At 38.6% G+C, this 16,832-nt stretch overlaps 2 protein-coding genes across 6 annotated transcripts in view; both read right to left on the reverse strand.

Moving 5' to 3' along the window:
• LOC129626159 (ankyrin repeat domain-containing protein 62-like) overlaps positions 1-6,842 on the reverse strand; it is a 68,970-nt gene extending 62,128 nt beyond the window's left edge. The window contains exons 1-3 of the mRNA XM_055545366.1: positions 6,520-6,842; positions 3,928-4,042; positions 3,593-3,766 (exon numbers count right to left, since the gene is read on the reverse strand). Of these exons, the coding sequence (XP_055401341.1) occupies positions 3,593-3,766; positions 3,928-4,042; positions 6,520-6,749 (519 nt within the window). The 5' untranslated portion in view covers positions 6,750-6,842. The remainder of the gene's footprint in view (positions 1-3,592; positions 3,767-3,927; positions 4,043-6,519) is intronic.
• Positions 6,843-8,512: 1,670 nt separating this feature from the next.
• Positions 8,513-16,832, reverse strand: part of LOC129625374 (ankyrin repeat domain-containing protein 26-like) — a 69,351-nt gene continuing 61,031 nt past the window's right edge. For 4 of the 5 annotated variants that reach the window (XM_055543610.1, XM_055543612.1, XM_055543611.1 and 1 more), the window contains 5 exons: positions 15,262-15,552; positions 14,482-14,699; positions 13,020-13,248; positions 10,584-10,629; positions 8,513-9,451 (listed from right to left, as the gene is read on the reverse strand). In XM_055543610.1, coding sequence (XP_055399585.1) covers positions 9,315-9,451; positions 10,584-10,629; positions 13,020-13,248; positions 14,482-14,699; positions 15,262-15,552 — 921 coding nt within the window. In that variant the 3' untranslated portion in view covers positions 8,513-9,314. Of the gene's footprint in view, positions 9,452-10,583; positions 10,630-13,019; positions 13,249-14,481; positions 14,700-15,261; positions 15,553-16,832 lie in introns of those variants that run through there. The other variant, XM_055543613.1, reaches the window with a different exon arrangement.

Raw genomic sequence — 16,832 nt, forward strand, 5'->3', positions numbered from 1 at the left:
ATTCTCTCTTCCTTGCTTGCTCTTTCCACCGCCCTTCCTTAAGTTAGACATTCTGGCTGAGAGGTCAGCATTCGCTAGATGCTAACTGCATGCAGAATGAGCGCCCTCCCCACCTTATCTTCAAAGACCCTTCTTGATGACTCTCATGTGATTACCTCCAGACCACCAGGAGGAAGCTTCCAAAATCCTAGAGTTCTGGTGTCTGTCTTGCTTTACTGCTCTTAGTTAAAGATTGCAACATAAAATTACCAATAAATACATGGTCAACATTTTCTCAGGGAGTTGCTCTTCCACCAGCTCTCCCTGCGCTGTCTCTTATAATTTTGTGTGTTTGTGAGAGTTATTCAGTGCAAAACCGCCACAACCAACTTAAAAATTCTAATTTGAAAAATTCAATCCCATTCTTAAGAGATTTTTTAAAATATGAAATCAATTATAATTAGACTGTCTTTAAAAACCTCCAAATATTTATCAAAATAAACTATCAATCAAAAATTGGAAACTCAAATGCTTATGGACAGAAAGCTGATGACCTGAGTAAGTGAAAAAGCCAGGTGAGACTGGTAACCCCAAAAACACATGTCCCACACAGAAGGGGTGGCCTCTGCACACAGACCAAGCAGTAGGATGGGCTCAAGGGGGTCCAGATTTGGTCCTTGGAGAAGCCTAAACTTCTGCATGAGCCTCCTAAATTTGAAATGTTGACTCAATGTGTGGAGGTAACTAAACATATCCAAGGGCCATGTTTGGTTTACGGCCCACTTTCGGTTTTATGTTTGCTGTTTCCAAACAGGTGGGTATAAAGCAAATATTTGAATGTGAAACCTTTCCTTTCTTTAGTATCATATGTTTCACAAAAAAGTGGGTCCCGATATGTAATAAATACAGCTATTAAGACTTATAATTCAATTAAACATAAATTCTTTTAAAAAGACTCATAATTCACAGTCAAGAATGGTTCCACTGCCTGTTGAAACTACAGTCTATCTCTAGAATTCTTCTAGATGGTTAATAAAATGGATAATGAGTTTCCAAGCCTGCTGAAAATAAATGTTTAAAACAATTCCCCTCTGTACTGTTACTAACTTCATGGGTTTTAAAGCTCTCATCTGCTTATGCCAGGGATCAGCAATTCTAACAGACACACTGCAAGAGTCTGTCCTGCAGCTGACACCAAAAAAGGCTCAGGAGTTACTATTACTGCAATCAGGAAAGCCCTGTTGGTAACAAACATCTGTTGACCTAATGACCTGGATGATAAGTGAAGGTGCAAAATCCTTAAAGTGTCAGACTCTACAGACGAAGTGACTTGGCCATGAGCAAATCGCTAAAGACTCGGAGTGTCACTGAATGATGAGTGGTTGGAAGGAAAAGGAGTTATCGTTCAAGCCCATAGATATTGCCAAAGATACTCCTTTTAATGTCTCAAACACAGGGGCAGAGAAAAAGTCAGGCTAATATTGTTGGAAAGGAGGGAGCTGATGGAAGCAGCTAGCATTGATCAAACTCCACCCCTTCTAGAGACTACTTTCTTTTGTGAAGGGGGCATTTAGAAATTACATGTATTCACTCCATAGTTACTCATCAAGGATTGGATCAGAATCTCAAGGGAATAGTTCTAAATACACACATCTAAGCGTTCCTCGATTTACTCAGTCAGAATCTACAGTGAACAGCCTAGGCTTATACATTTTTAAAACAAGTTTTCCCAAATAATTGTGGTTCACCAGCAGAATATAGCTGAGAATTAGTGCAGCAACCACTCCAGTCTCATCTTACTCACACGGCCAATTCCTTCTCTTACGTGAAGGTTTGAATAAAATAGAAGTGTAAGAGGCCAAGAGTCATCAAAACTGCAATTTTTAAAATTTTCCTGGGTAAACAGTGGTAGAACAGGGACTAGTAAACCCAAAAGGCAACCTGATCTCATTATTTATAAACCCCTTACTTCCTTTCCATCAAAGACATTCTAGATGGGAGAGCAGAGTCTAGACTCTTATCTAAGTGGATGGTTCTGCCAGAATAGGATAATATCAGGTAGTTATTTGTTCTTCTTTCTTAATTCCCACTTCATCACCACCTGTTCACTGTCAGTCTGTTTTGACCAGAGTCTTCTTTAAACTGGCACTTAGGCAAGTTTACAATTCACTCACACTCTTTTTCAAAATAACAACTATTATCCCTGAAAACTGAAAAGCATATAAGAAATATATAAACTGAAGGGACTAAAAAGCACAAACCAAAATCTCGGGACTTCCGTGGTGGTCCCGTGGCTGAGTCTCAGTGCTCCCAGTAAAGGCCTGGGTTCGACCCCGGGTCAGGAAACTAGATCCTACATGCTGAAACTAAGCCCAGCACAGCCAAGTAAATAAATATTAAAATAAATAAATCCTCTTCTTGGCATTTCCCAACTGCCAAAATTCCAGTTTGACTTGCACTTTTCATTTGCTTGCTCCTTTTCCTTCCTTTTACCCTCTTAAGATTTGGGCAATGAGAGAGAAACTGTGTTTATATAAACCATTTTTCATAAAATGGGAATTTGTGAACAGCAGCAAGATTTCTATTATGCTGTAAAATGCTTTCGTTATGTTTGAATTTTAAGACAAAGTCTACTGAGGCAAATTTTGCTTTACTGTGTTATTTTAGACTGATTACAAAAAAAAAAACCTTAAGTGGGGGAAAATATTAGGAAAATGTTTTACCTTTAAGTGCAGTGTTATCACGAATACCAGCCATAAACAAATAAAGGAATGCTTTACTCTCTAATGCTTGAGAAATATCATGATTTAAAGTGAAATCTTAGACAATTTGGTTCCTTCAAAATACTTTCACTCAGTGAAGGCTGCAGCTTCCAAACATGGAAAACTGAGCTCACCTGTGAGAGTGGGGAGAGTTCCTGGCGGGGCTGCAGCTGCAGGACGTCACGTGTGTCCTGGAGAAAGAGCAGGAGGGGCGGCTTCGCCATCACCAGCTCCACATGCACAGCTGCAACCCCACGGAGCAGCTCCCTCCCCGGAGCTGAGCGCGGGAGACGCTGAGGTGTACATCGTGAACCAAGCGGTCACCAGCACAAGTGAACGGCCTTGCTGGGAGTCAAACATGACCTGACCCTCTTGGCCAGATCTCAGAACCGGGGTCCTGGAGGGCTCAGGGCTCCAGGCCTGCTGCCTCCCAGGCCCACTTGCACTCACCCGGCTTCCCCTCATGGGCACTGGGTCTCCTTCCTCCTCCCACCCACCCCCAGGGGCACCCATTCCCTGAGCCCCTGGAAGCAGCCACTCCTCACATCACTTCACTCCCCCCAGGCCTTCATCATTTGTGGGCTCTGAGTCTACCACCCACTCCCGGGCACGTTCTGATGGGAAATCTTCCTTCTGGGGTAGACGGCTGGCTGGGAGACAGAGCTTTGTCCTTTCTGTGGACACAGACATACATCCCCCACCCCTGCATTGGCCTTGGAGTTGTTTCCATGGTAACAGGGCTTGATGGACACTATTCAGTTTACCTATTTACATACTGTTAGAAGTAAAACAGTTGTAGATTTAAAAAATGCTTCACAAATATTTTGTAAATAAAGTTAGTTGAGTTATACCTTGTTCCTGGCTTCTATATTGGCGTTGTAGGAAAGCAGCTTTGCTGCGAGTGATATATTCTGGCAAAAGACAGCATAGTGGAGAGCGGTGTTCCCACGGACGTCCATGACATTTGGGTCGGCACCATGTTCCAGCAGAAGAGTCGCACACTCCTCTTCTTGGCATTCTACGGCCTGCCAGTGTTGTGCCAAGAAACAGAGTGTAAATTCTAGGAATTCAAAGTAAACAGTCCACAAGCTTCACCGGTTTGCTATATCTAAATGAGATGAATTCACTTTAGTCTCAATAGTTAGATCACATCCACCTTGTGTGGACACGGTTCGCTGCCCCATACCTTCATCAGCGCTGTCCTGTTTTCATTGTCACAGACGTTAAGCAGGCATTTTCTCTCCAGGAGCAGAGTGACCACCGCTGAATGGCCATTGGCACAGGCCAAGTGGAGCGCAGTCCTATGAAAGCAAGGGGAGTTTTCAGGAAACTGTAGTGTTACTGTTTCAAAACAAACAATTGTTCCTGTGATTGAAAACATTCAATAGCATGCTATTCCTATCGCTCTAAAACAAATATTTCATTTCCTTCTGGAGAAAGAACATTATATATTAGCATTAGCTCTTCTTAACACAGTAATGAAAGAACAATCTACTTGAATAAAATGACCATGACCTTGAGATTCAGCTCAACTTGGGTTTGAATTTGACTTTCACTCTGTCACTTAGCTGTTGCTCAGCCTCTCTGTGCCTCAATTTCCTCATCAACAAAATGGCGAGAGAGAAGTAGTTCTCTCACAGGACAGCACTGCGATGCTTCAATGAGATCCATGCAAAGAGTTTAGAACCGTTCTTGGCACAGGTAACAGCTCAGTAACTGTTAGGTAATATAATCATTACTATTACTACTATTTTACAAGGACATCATCTCAAATGAAGTCAAAGGATATCATACCTCCTTTGCAGATACATTTTGAGGATTAGAGACAACACTGTACTTCAATGATTCTAATACGTTCATTTTCTGACATTTTAATGTTTCTGACATTCATTGGAATGAAATTTATAATTCACAATGTCTGTACAACTATAATTGGCAGCATTTTTGTTTGCTCATTTCTCATTTTTCCTGTTGATCTAATTACCATAAGGTCTTTTTGTCTAAGGTTGCTTCTTTTTAATTAAAGTATAGATGATGCATATTACATATTATTATGTATTACAGGTACACAACATAATGATTCACAATTTTTATAGGTCATACTCCATTTAAAGTTATTATACGATATTTGCTATATTCCCCATGTTGTACAATACATCGCAGTAGCTGGCAGGATTTTAGTTTCCCCACCAGGTATCGAACCCTGAGCCCACAGCAGTGAGTCTTAACCATTGGACGACCAAAGAACTCCCTAGATTCCCTTGACTTCTGAAAAGGCTGAAAGTTGTCAGAAAACATCAATCCTCAAAAAAATTGTTTTAAAAACTTTAAAGTGAGAAATCATTTTTATTTGTGCCACATTCCTACTACTGCCAAAAAGACAAGCCCTTCTGCTAATCCGACTTGCCTACAGACAGCTTGATCTACAGAGATTTTTAAATTTTTTGTGTTGTTAAAATGTTAAATCAACATCCAGATTTCTTTTCTTTTCTTTTCTTTTTTTTTTTTTTTGTGCCGAAATCCAGGAAACTCCAGAATTCTTACTTTTGAAATCATTCTTAGAAAGGTCTTTGAGGGAGGCTCAGCAGAAAACAACACAACATTGTAAAGCAATTATTCTCCAATTAAAAAAAAATTAAGGTTAAGAAACAGTAGAAATAGAAAAACAGAAGGTCTCTGTCAGCAGATAAAAAATGTATAAATAGGAATCTGAGTTTTATTCTGGTACTTCTCTCACTGTGCATATTTGAAATGTTTGATCCATACTCTATCTGAAACTTTTTGGTGAGATAAAAAATTGAGTTACTTTTCTCTTTTACCAGGTTATTTCTCCACCATCTATACACAGTTTATCATTTCTAACAGAAACGGTCATCATTTTCAAGTTCTAAAGTTTTACATACATTTGGGTGTTTGGGCATTCTGTTCCATTCATTTATCTATTCAGTTGTTAGTAAATGAACACTTTGTCTAGAAGGGCAAATCTTCCTCTACTACACAAAACTTTTAATTTCATCACAACAATTAAAGACAGCATATGTAACCAAAAATCTTTAAAACCATGAAATGTTGATTTGGTTTAAATATAGAAAGACCATACATCCTAAGAAAATGTCTTCCTATTCAAGGACACAGCCAGCTTCCTACTTCAAAGCTGTCTTCTAAGGTCCTTCAGCAAAGAACACATATACCTAAGTGTACACTGATATAAAATGGATATTGAATTGTATCTGAAGAATTTTTAATCCAGAATTTGCCTTGGCATGGGAATTATTTTGCTCACTATGCAGTTTTCTGTAATATATAACCTTACGGTATAAAAAATGTATACATTAAAAATAAGATATTGACAACATCAGAAATCTGTCCACTGCCATGATCCACAATAGGCGATCCGTGAAGAAGTGCTTTCATAAATCACATGAGAAAAAATGTGAGAGCCAGAAGGTTCAGAAGATTTCTTGAAGGCTATATAACTTGAGAGCTTTTACTCATGAGTACATTATGCTAACTCAGGCAAATAAAAAGTAGGAGGAAGAAAGGAAAAACAGATGCTATTCATGTTTCATTTCATTTCTGTGATTACCGACATTCAGTTAAATGACTTCAAAACTATCAGTAAAGCTCTATAAGGGGAATTATAAGTGGGTCCAAAACCAGCTAAGGCTTTTTGCTGCCTATAAAGTCTGCAGGGTGCTGGAACCCAGGAAGGTATCCAGGAGCCTTGGAGGGGAAATTCACAGGAGGAATCTCTGCCAGGCTCTTCCACCCCACTTACCTGTTCATCTTGTCCTTGTCATTCAGGCCATTTTCTCCAAACAACACAACATGCTGCACTTTGGCTACGTTGCCCACAATGGCAGCTTTGTGGATCTTTCTAAGGTCTTTGTCTCGGATGCGGTACCCAGGCTGGAAGTTGATTCCATGACTGCTGTCTCTCACCGGGTTGATGGAGGAGCCAGAGGGCGACTCGCCCTTCTTACTCCCGAAGCCAAAAATCTTCTTCATCTCAGAGCCTACGGACTCCAAACACACCTTACCTCTCCATCGGCTCTTCACAGTCCCCTAAACCCAACACGAGCACTACAGGTAAGCCAGAGCTGTCCCGCCACAACCTCCCAGTTGGGAAGCTCAACGGTTTGGAATCTTTATCCCAGAATGATCGTTGCTAAGCAACACCTCTAAACACACTGCCCATGCGCACAGAGGCCTGGCGTGCCAGCCCAGTGCTCATATGCAAGAACTGTAAGTTCATTTCCTGAAAGAAATAAACAATATCAATAAACCCTTACCTAAACTAAGAAGGAAAGAGAGGAAACTGAAATACAGAAATGAAAGTGACATTATAACTGTGTAACTGTCAAAATAACTATAGTATCCAAAGCAATCTACAGATTCAGTGCAATTTCTATCAAATTACCAATGGCATTTTTCACACAACTAGAACAAAAAATTTTACACTGTGTATGGAAACAAAAGACCCCAAATAGACAAAGCAATCTTGAGAAAGAAAAGCAAGAGCCGACAGAATCAGGTGCCCTGACTGCAGACTCTGGCAAGCTTCAGTAATCAAAACACAGTACTAGCACAAAAACAGAAATATATTGAATGATCAATGGAACAAGACAGAAAGTTCAGAGAGAAACCTACGTACCTGGGGTCAATTAATCTAGGATAAAGGAGGCAAGACTATACAAAGGAGAAAAGACAGCCCCTTCAATAAGTGGTGCTGAGAAAACTCAACAGCTACATGTACAAGAAGGAAATTAGAACACTCCCTAACATCATACACAAAAATAAACTCAAAATGGACTAAACACCTAAATATAAGACAGGTCCTGTAAAACTCAAAGGAGAATATAGGCAGAACACACTCTGACATAAATTACAGCAGGATCTTTTTTCATCCACCTCTTAGAGTAATGAAAATAAAAAGAGAAATAAGCAAACAGGATATAATTAAACTTAAAAGCTTTTGCACAGTGCAGGAAATCGTAAACAAGACAGACAACAACCCACAGAATGGGACACAATATTTGCAAATGATGCAATTGACAAGGGATTAATCTCCAACATATTCAAACAGCTCAAAGAGCTCAATATCAAAAAACAAACAACCTGATCAAAAAATGAGTATAAGATCTAAATACACATTTCTGTAAGGAACACCTACAGATGACCAAAAACCACATGAGGGATGCTCAGAAAGGATGCTCCGCATCACTAATTATTATAGAAATGCAGAAATACTATAATAAGGTATCATTTCACACCAATCAGAATAGCCACCATCAAAAAATATACAAACAATAAATGCTGGAGAGAGTGTGGAGAAAAGGGAATCCTTCTACACTGCTTATGGAATGCAACTAGGTACACCCACTGTAGAAAACTCTATAAAGGTTATTATAAAAACTAAATATAGAGTTGCCATATGATTCAGCAATCTCAGTCCTGGGCATATATCTGAGAAAACCATAATTCAAAAAGGTGCATGCACCCCAATGTTCATTGCAGAACTATTTACAATAGCCAAGACATTGAAGCAACTTAAGTGTCCATCAACAGAAGAATGGATAAAGAAGATGCGGTATACACACACACACACACACACATATCCCGAAAATGGAATATTACTCGGCCATAAAAAGAAATAATAATGCCATTTGCAGCAACACAGATGGATCTCGAAATTACAATACTAAGTGAAGTAACTCAGAGAAAAACAAGTATCACATCACTTACATGTGGAATTTAAAAAAAATAAGTTTATTTACACAACAGAAACCAACTCAAAAGATCTCAAAATCAAATTATGGTTATGAAAGAGGAAACATGAGGGGAAGGATAAATTAGGAGATTGGGATTAACATATATACACTATTTTCTAGTAGTCACGTATGGATATGAGAGCTGTACAATAAAGAAGGCTGACTGCCAAAGAATTAATGCTTTTGAACTGTGGTGTTGGGAGTAGACTCTCAAGAGTCCTTGGACTACAAGGAGATTAAACCAGTCAATCCTAAAGGAAATCAATCCTGAATATTCATTGGAAGGACTGATGTTGACGCTGAAGCTCCAATACTTCAGCCACTTGATATGAAGAGCTGACTCATCAGAAAAGACCCTTATGCTGGGAAAGATGGAAGGCAGGAGGAGAAAGGGGACAACAGAGGACGAGAGGGTTGGATAGCATCACCAACTCAATGGGCATGAATTTGAGCTCACCCCACAAGATAGTGGAGGACAGAGGAGGCTGCTGGGCTGCAGTCCATTGGTCGCAGAGTCGGACACGACTGAGTGACTAACACTTTCACTTTGAATATGGAAAACTTAACAGTGCTGGTTTAAGTTAGCTACAGAGAAAATACTTAGTATCAAAATTACTTAGATACTACTGTTTAAAAGTAGTATTAATACTACTTAAAAGTAGTATTTTTAAAATACCATATAAATTTTCATCATACACACAAAAATATTTCCCTTTAATAAAGATTTTCTCATCATGTTTAATGAGAAACAACTAAAATGTCATGAAAACAGTCCAGAAGGGAAATTTTTACTATTTATCTTTCAGATCATATATTTTTTCTTCAAAATCTGTACATATTCTTGTGATGTTTTCAAAAGCAGGTCCTGAGACAGATTTGACCCATCTGTAGCTCCTAGAGGAGACAATCCATAGGACTCAGATTCAAATTCAGCAGCAGCTGGAAAGAAAAAGGATTACATTCTTTATCTAAAATACTTAACTCAGTATTAGTAAAAACAAACAAACAAACAAAAACCTGAGATATTTCTAAGTGCTCTGAAAAATGAAACATATCTATAGATGACAGAAAACAAAATACAAGATTACAATTATATAATCAGCCCACGGTCCCACATGTGGCTGAGTATCAGAGCTTCTGGCTTTCTCATTCTTCATTCATTTACTCAATAACTATCTGCTAAGGGGCTGTGACAAACACTGGAATTACAAGAGGAAGGTGACCCAGTCACCCTGAGAAATGATAATGCCATAAACTGTAAAAATAGATGAACAGACAATTTCCATACGGAGTCATAAATACTAAGACAGGTATATAAGATGCCACAAGGAACACGCAGAAGGGACAGCCGGCTTTAGTCAATGCTGCCAGCTTTTTGGTGGAGGTGCTATGGAAGTAGCTACCTGAAGGACAGGAAGAAGTACAAGAGATGGAGGGGAGAAGCACGTACAAAGACCGGAGGTGAGGAAGTGCACCTGTGGGATCCTACACAGTCTGTCTGGTTAGATGCACAGCTAAGGGGCAGAGTAAGGTGGTAAAGAAATAAGGCCAACTACTTTGGAAGAACCCAAATTGATGCACGTGTTTGGAGCTTTTCCTGAAGGCAAAAGATAAACTAGTGACAAAGTCAATGACACAGAAATTATTAAGTCACCCACCAAGTGACAGCTAGGCAAACATGACTGGTTGAGTCTGGGTGTTCTAGCCTTAACCACTACCAGACACTTGAGACGTTGATGAACTCCATGCTTTCTGAGAATGGTGTCAGGGTGCAGATGGACAGTTCCACAGCGATGGCAGTAGTAGAGAAAGGATACAGCCAGAAATAAATAGAAATACATAGACCTTTTGACATTTTTTTTTAACTATGGAACATGATGAATAAATGAGGAAGAAGAATATTTTTCACTATGACTGCTCATGCTTTCACATTTTTCATTAGCTACGTATAAGAAAAAAATATTTAACATAGCATCTGTTATCCAAACAATGGAAAGAGATGCCATTTATTGTTTACAGTGTATTTCAAAAATCAATATCTAAATTTAATTCATACATTTTGGCAACGTACCTTCTCTGAGTTCTCTAGTTATACTCCTGTCCAACTCCTGCCGCATCTGAAATAAGTCAAATATTATTTATCTTTAAGTTAAGCAAGAGATATTATCATAGGAATGTTATACAGCTTACTAAATGTGACATTTAAATAATACTTTTAGAGACTAGACCTAACTTGAAGATTACTTAAGTAGAAAAATAATCACATAAATAAAAGAAAATGCATTCCTACTTATTCCGCTTATAAATAACAGAGAACATATATATGGAACGTTATTTAATCTGATAAAAAGTATAATAAATATCAGTCTATCAAGTACACATAATTTCAAAGAATTAGAGAATGACCCAGGATCCTAGGAATGACCCACAAGATTACTATCTTCTCCCCCTAACAGCTCCTGCCCTAAATACATACTTCTGAGACCTTTGATTTCTAGGTGAGGATCCTGTTCAAATGGAGGAAGTAGTTTGAGTTGAATGTTATTAAGGAGAACACATCTGCAATTTTCCTTAAACTTTTCCGTTTAACAAAAACACAGAAAGGTGAGAAAATTATACATAAGAAAACAATGTACCAGCAAGGTTTTATTCTAAAGGTGTTTAGTGAGAAGGATTAACACATAACTGTTAGTTTCTGAACTATGTCCCGTAGAAGGGGAAGGTCCCACAGGGGTCACCGCAGGGTGAGGAACAGAGAAGTCACAAGCGCAGGACCTCTGGCCGCTCCTTTGGCTAAAAGGCTTTATACTTGTCTCCGTTTTATATAATATGGTTCCACATAAAAGTTTTTTTTTTTTTTAAAGAAAGGTTGTTTTCTTTGGGAAAAACAAAAACACAACTTTTTTAAGGTATGAGAGTCGTGTTTTAGGCAAAGTTCATAATTCTACAAAAGAAGTAACAAAGCCAATGACTTTCTTACTGAGTCCAGAGTCCTATGCCAGCTACTTCCTTAAATTAAGAAAAAATACATAGATTTTTAACTATAACAGAGAAAATGAATATGTAAAACCTTACATAGTTCAATAATGCTTGTGGCATGACATGACATAGTAGCTTTCTAACTAAATCATGTTTTAAAGGCAAGAACAAGACTAAATTATTGTCAAACGCCTATATGTAGCAGTCAGTTGATACAGTTAATTTATAAAGTATAATTTTTTTAAAAACACACAACAGGGAACTTGAAGGAGAAAAGTCTCAAGGTGAGGACTTATACTCCTACCCTCCTTATGAGAAGGAACTTCTCCCAAAGTGCTTGCTTGGTTCCAAATCTCTTCTTTGAAAAGATGGATGTGCCCCCAGCACCATGAACGTGGGTCTGCAGTAGGCAGCCTGCCCCTGGGACAGGGGTCAAGCATTTGCTTCCTTCTCTTAGGCCTACGTGGGGAAGTGTCTGCCTTGGGATGAAGTGTTCGGAGGCCCGCTGTGACCACACAGCTAAAGCACGTCCTCCAGGTTCACGGCTCTCAAGTACTAAGACCCAACATAGCCGCAGTGCTGTCAAAGAAACCTTAATTGGTCTCCTACTATGGCAAGAAGCCAAATGAGAAAACAGGTTGAGACTGCATTTAACAAGGGCTAATTCTCTGTGCATCACAAACATCAGGAAAACACCACCAAAACCATAAACCTGTGTGCACTGACTGAAATGGATATTTTAATCACAATGATTAAACAGTAAAAACTGGTTGCAATTTAAAGACTCCCCATCATTGCTATCTTAGATACCATCCATCCAGGTGATGTCAAGATAAAGTGAGCTTCATTTATAATTTTTAAATGTTTGCATTAACTACAAATCTAGAAATATTCTACAAATACTCGGCAAGATTTTTTTTTAATTTTAAATAAAAATGCTATAGGTAAAATAACAATTAAAGAAAATGACAAAAATGTCATTTTCATAAGAAATGACAAAATGTAAGAAAATGACAAAAAATGTTAAGCAAAAACTAGAAATTAATGTTTTGGTTTAGTATTATAAGTTTATTTAATTCATAAAAAGGATTTATCTAGGATTCCTTTAAGCAAAAAGCATCCATATGTGGTTAGTGTTTAGATACCAGTGATTCACTTATGCTTAGAGGTAGAAAAACTTCGTTGGGTACAGCAGAGTGTGGAAATGATTATGAATCACTGCCAATTAGAAAGGAAGTGAAACATCTGAAAGAATACTTTTGGATACTAGGTAATAAGATTTCATTTCTTAAGTAGAATTTAAACACAGCTTTTCAAGAAATTTAATAATTTAGTAAGTATCTCTTAAAATGAACTCTGGGACCAAAAAATCATAAAATTTCTGTCTCCTTTATTAGCACAGCTAATTATGACTTTTACTTAGTGTGCATTAAGTCAAATAAACAACTCAGAAGTTCACCAAATTAAAAACAAGGATCATTCATACCAGAAATCTGAAACCCAGTGGAAAAAAGATAATAGAACTAACCTTGGTCAAGTAAGTCTCCATGCTGTTATTTGAAGGGCGTGGAATTGAGGTAGAAAAACCTAGGTTTGCTCTTGGAGTAAGATTTCCATTGAGCACAAAAGGATTATTGAAATTTCCAACACAAGGGGGCTCCAGGACTGGCCTTGTGCTAAGAGTGCTGAGTAAAGATCTGTTCTGCTCTTTCTCCACCTCAAGTTTGGTGCTGATCACTGCCAGCCTCTCATGAGTCCTGGGGAAGATGGAAAACACCAACTTTATTCATGTTTCCCAAAATGATTTGCATTTTTAAAGTTGCCATATAGTAAATGGAATTCCCAATAAACTGTTTGAACACTGAAAACACAGAGCAGACCTCCTGTAAACAATGATAGCTGTAACCTTGCTCTAAAGAAGTACACATGTGTCTGGGGCTCCTCAAGTAACAAGGCACAGTTGGGAGAGGAGAGAAAGGGCATCAGGGAGAAAGGGAGGTGGCCTCACAGTGACACCTGCTGTCTCTGGGACACACCTGCCTCCAGGAAACAGTTCAGGGATGAAGAAACACCCCATCCCACAAAGCCACATTCAAGTGCTTCCTTTCACCATCCTTGTATACACGTTTCACTCATGACCTCGGAGAAATTAAGCTTTTGGCTCTGAGGAATCACCTAGAGCCACAATCTAGACGGGAGGACAAGAAAGTCAACGGTGATTGAAAAGAGCTAAAACAGCCCCAGGAACAATTACAAGTATTCCCTGCTTTTCCAAAGTTCACTTTATGTTATTTCACTTCTAGGAAAGGCCTACGTTGGCATCTGTTTTTGATAATAAAAAAAAAAAATTTTTTTTGAAGAGACTTTTTGATTTCATATAAAAAGGTTCAGTGTATGTTTTACAGTGAGAGGCATCATGCTCCCCAAGCAGGCAGACTGGCCCAACTGAGCTCCTTCCCTGGAAGCCACATCCCACATCTCAGTGTCAAGTCACCACAACCCTGAAGCCTATCTGGGAGCACCTGTGCTTCACTTGTGCATATTCATTTTAGGCTTCAACTAGCAGAACGTGCCCTCGGGTGCCTGCTTCTTTGCTTTATGCTGCTTTGGCTTATGAAAGGCTTCCTAGGAGTGCTCTGCTTTCAGACAGTGGGAAAACCTGGACGAGGCACTGGAGGTGCCATCTGCCCTTTCCATCCTCCACACCCCCACTCAGTCAGGTCACCATACTATTTCTAGCCACTCTGTGAATTATCCTGCCTTTCACCCCTGTGTTAATTGCCCCCAATTTCACAGCATGCGTTTATGCAGTGTAGAAAACCTTAAAAGGACACAGTATCAATAGTTTGTCTCAGGGCGCCCTCTAGCAGTGACCATCTAGTTAGCTTTCACTTCCTACTCATCTCATGAACTGCGCTCTATACAAATTAGGCTTTAGAGACAAATTAACGAGCTAAATTTTCTTTCTGTGATTCTGTGTTTTGACTTACTTGTCCAGTTTACCTTCCAATGACTTTCTAACTTCTAGTTCTACTAGGTAGAGTTGCTTATATTTTTCCAACTCTGCTTTATGAGAATCTTCTTGCAAAGTTTTCACCTTGGAGAGTTCAGATTCCAAGTCTTTAATTCTGAGTTCCATCTGACTTCTTATGGAAGCATTATTCTTCTCTTGTAACTGCTCTAAGTTCTCCTGAGATGCTGCTTGTATCTAAGGCAAATTTAAAAAGATAATATTTAAAAAATAATCATTAACCTGGAAAATGATATTTGCTCCCTTTAGTTTTGAGTCAGTGATTCAGAAAGCAATTTTAAAGGTTAAAAAAAAAAAAGAGCAGAAGTTTAAAACAATTATCGTCAATGTGAATTAAATGTGAATTATAAAATTAAAGTGGAATTATTGTTATAGTGGTGCTTATATAATCTGATAATTTAAGGAACAAGAGGATCAACTTAAAATTTTAAAAAATGAACAAGACAACTTAAAAATAATTCAAGAGAATGGTACCAGTTCTAAACTACAATATTTTCTTTTCCTCCTAGTACTTATAAATGAAAGGATTCTCTAGTGAGAATCATTCTGATAGGTCAATTTGGTGATAACTGTGATGGAAACGGAAATATTTAAAGGGAGAAGCAAATGCCCCCTTCCTTCCAGAAAACTACCAAACCAACTGCTCTAAGGGAAGTAGAGGAAACACATAAGCTGTATAGATCCAAACCGTAATTTACAATGAGGTGAATCCAAGCACAAAACAGATGAACAAATTAACCTGCAAGAATAGGTTGACTTCCTTTAATTTCTCCACGAGATCCTGTCTCGCCCTTTCTTCAATCTCCCGTTTATACTGCTCTACTTGACTGTGTTCGATCATATTCATTTCTATATGACTTCTGAGGTTCACTACTTCTTGCTCCAACTTCTTTTTATTCTTCTCTAGTTTTTCACATTTCTTTTGCATTCCTTTCATAGATAATAACTCCTCTCGAAGAACTTGATTTTTTGCATCCAGGTGCAGACATTTTGAAGATGCAGTTTCCAGCTCTGCTGTAAGATCATCAATCTGCAAGAATAAAACAATAGTGTTTGGTAACGAGGCAAGTGGACTGAGCACAGCCTAACTCAAACCCAGGACCAAATAGAAATGATGGTATCTGTATTGTAGAATGTAGGGCCAGGGATTACTCAGAGAATCAAGAAAGAAGTTCAAACCACCAAGAGTCACAAAATATATTCTTCACTGTCATCATCTTTGTCACACAACATTTGCACTTGATTTTACACTCTTTTCTATTTTTTCTCCATAAAATGACTACAAGTCACCTTTAGTAGAATGTCTCTTTTTTTTTTTTTTTTTTTAGTAGAATGTCTCTTACTCCCTCCCCTCTTCTTAATGCCCCATGTTTTAAAGAAGTTTGAGGGATACTGTATTGAGTTATCTAGGGCTGAGTTAATAAACGCTTCCCAAAAGAAGATTGTGAAAATAAGACTCTAATTAATAAATCTTGTAAATATGGATTCCAATCCCATAAGTCTTTTTCTGAACTATGAATAGTTTTTGCTAATTTGAACTGCATTCCAAAGAAAAATAATTCAAAAGGTTAAAGAAATCCCATCTCCTAATCGCTTAGTGAGATGATCCATACATTTTTCTGAACAACAAAAAAGATGCCTCATTTTTGTTACCATTTGTTACTTTTCACAGAACAGAACATACCAAACAAAACAACAAACAAAATTTGCGGGAATTTCAGTGACACCGAGTTGGAAAGAACTTTCCTTTAGACAGAATGATGTGAGTGGAGGTGGTGGCATTGAAACTGTCTACAAATTCTTTGACACTTTTCTCTGAAATTCCCTCCCCTTAAATATGTGCTGGCCTCAGTAACTGATTTCTACTGGACAGAGTCTGGGGAAACTGACTTTTGCTCTATGGGAAAGCCCACCCTTAGCATCCGTCACTATGCTGCGAAAAAGCCCAGACCACATACTGAGCACCTTGTCAGTGTCCCCACTGACCGCCCCCAACTAATGCCCCATCCAAAAGCCAGCTCCAACTGCCAGACATGTGCATGAACTAATCTTCAGATGACTCTGGTCCCCACCTCCACGACATCCCAGCTGATGCCGACTGGAAAAGAAACGTGCTGGCCTCACTCACTGAGCCTTGCCCCAACACAAATTTGTAAACAAAGTAAATGCTGTTTTGAGCCACTAGGCTTTGACGTGCTTTATTATACAATTTGCTGGCAATAAATACCTGGCACAGATACTGATATCAAAAATGCCATTAAAAAAGAACTAAAAGATGTGAGAATGCCTTTCAACCTGGAGGTAGGTGAG

Source organism: Bubalus kerabau, chromosome 13 (assembly GCF_029407905.1).
Source record: "Bubalus kerabau isolate K-KA32 ecotype Philippines breed swamp buffalo chromosome 13, PCC_UOA_SB_1v2, whole genome shotgun sequence".
NCBI classification, from domain to species: Eukaryota; Metazoa; Chordata; class Mammalia; order Artiodactyla; family Bovidae; genus Bubalus; species Bubalus kerabau.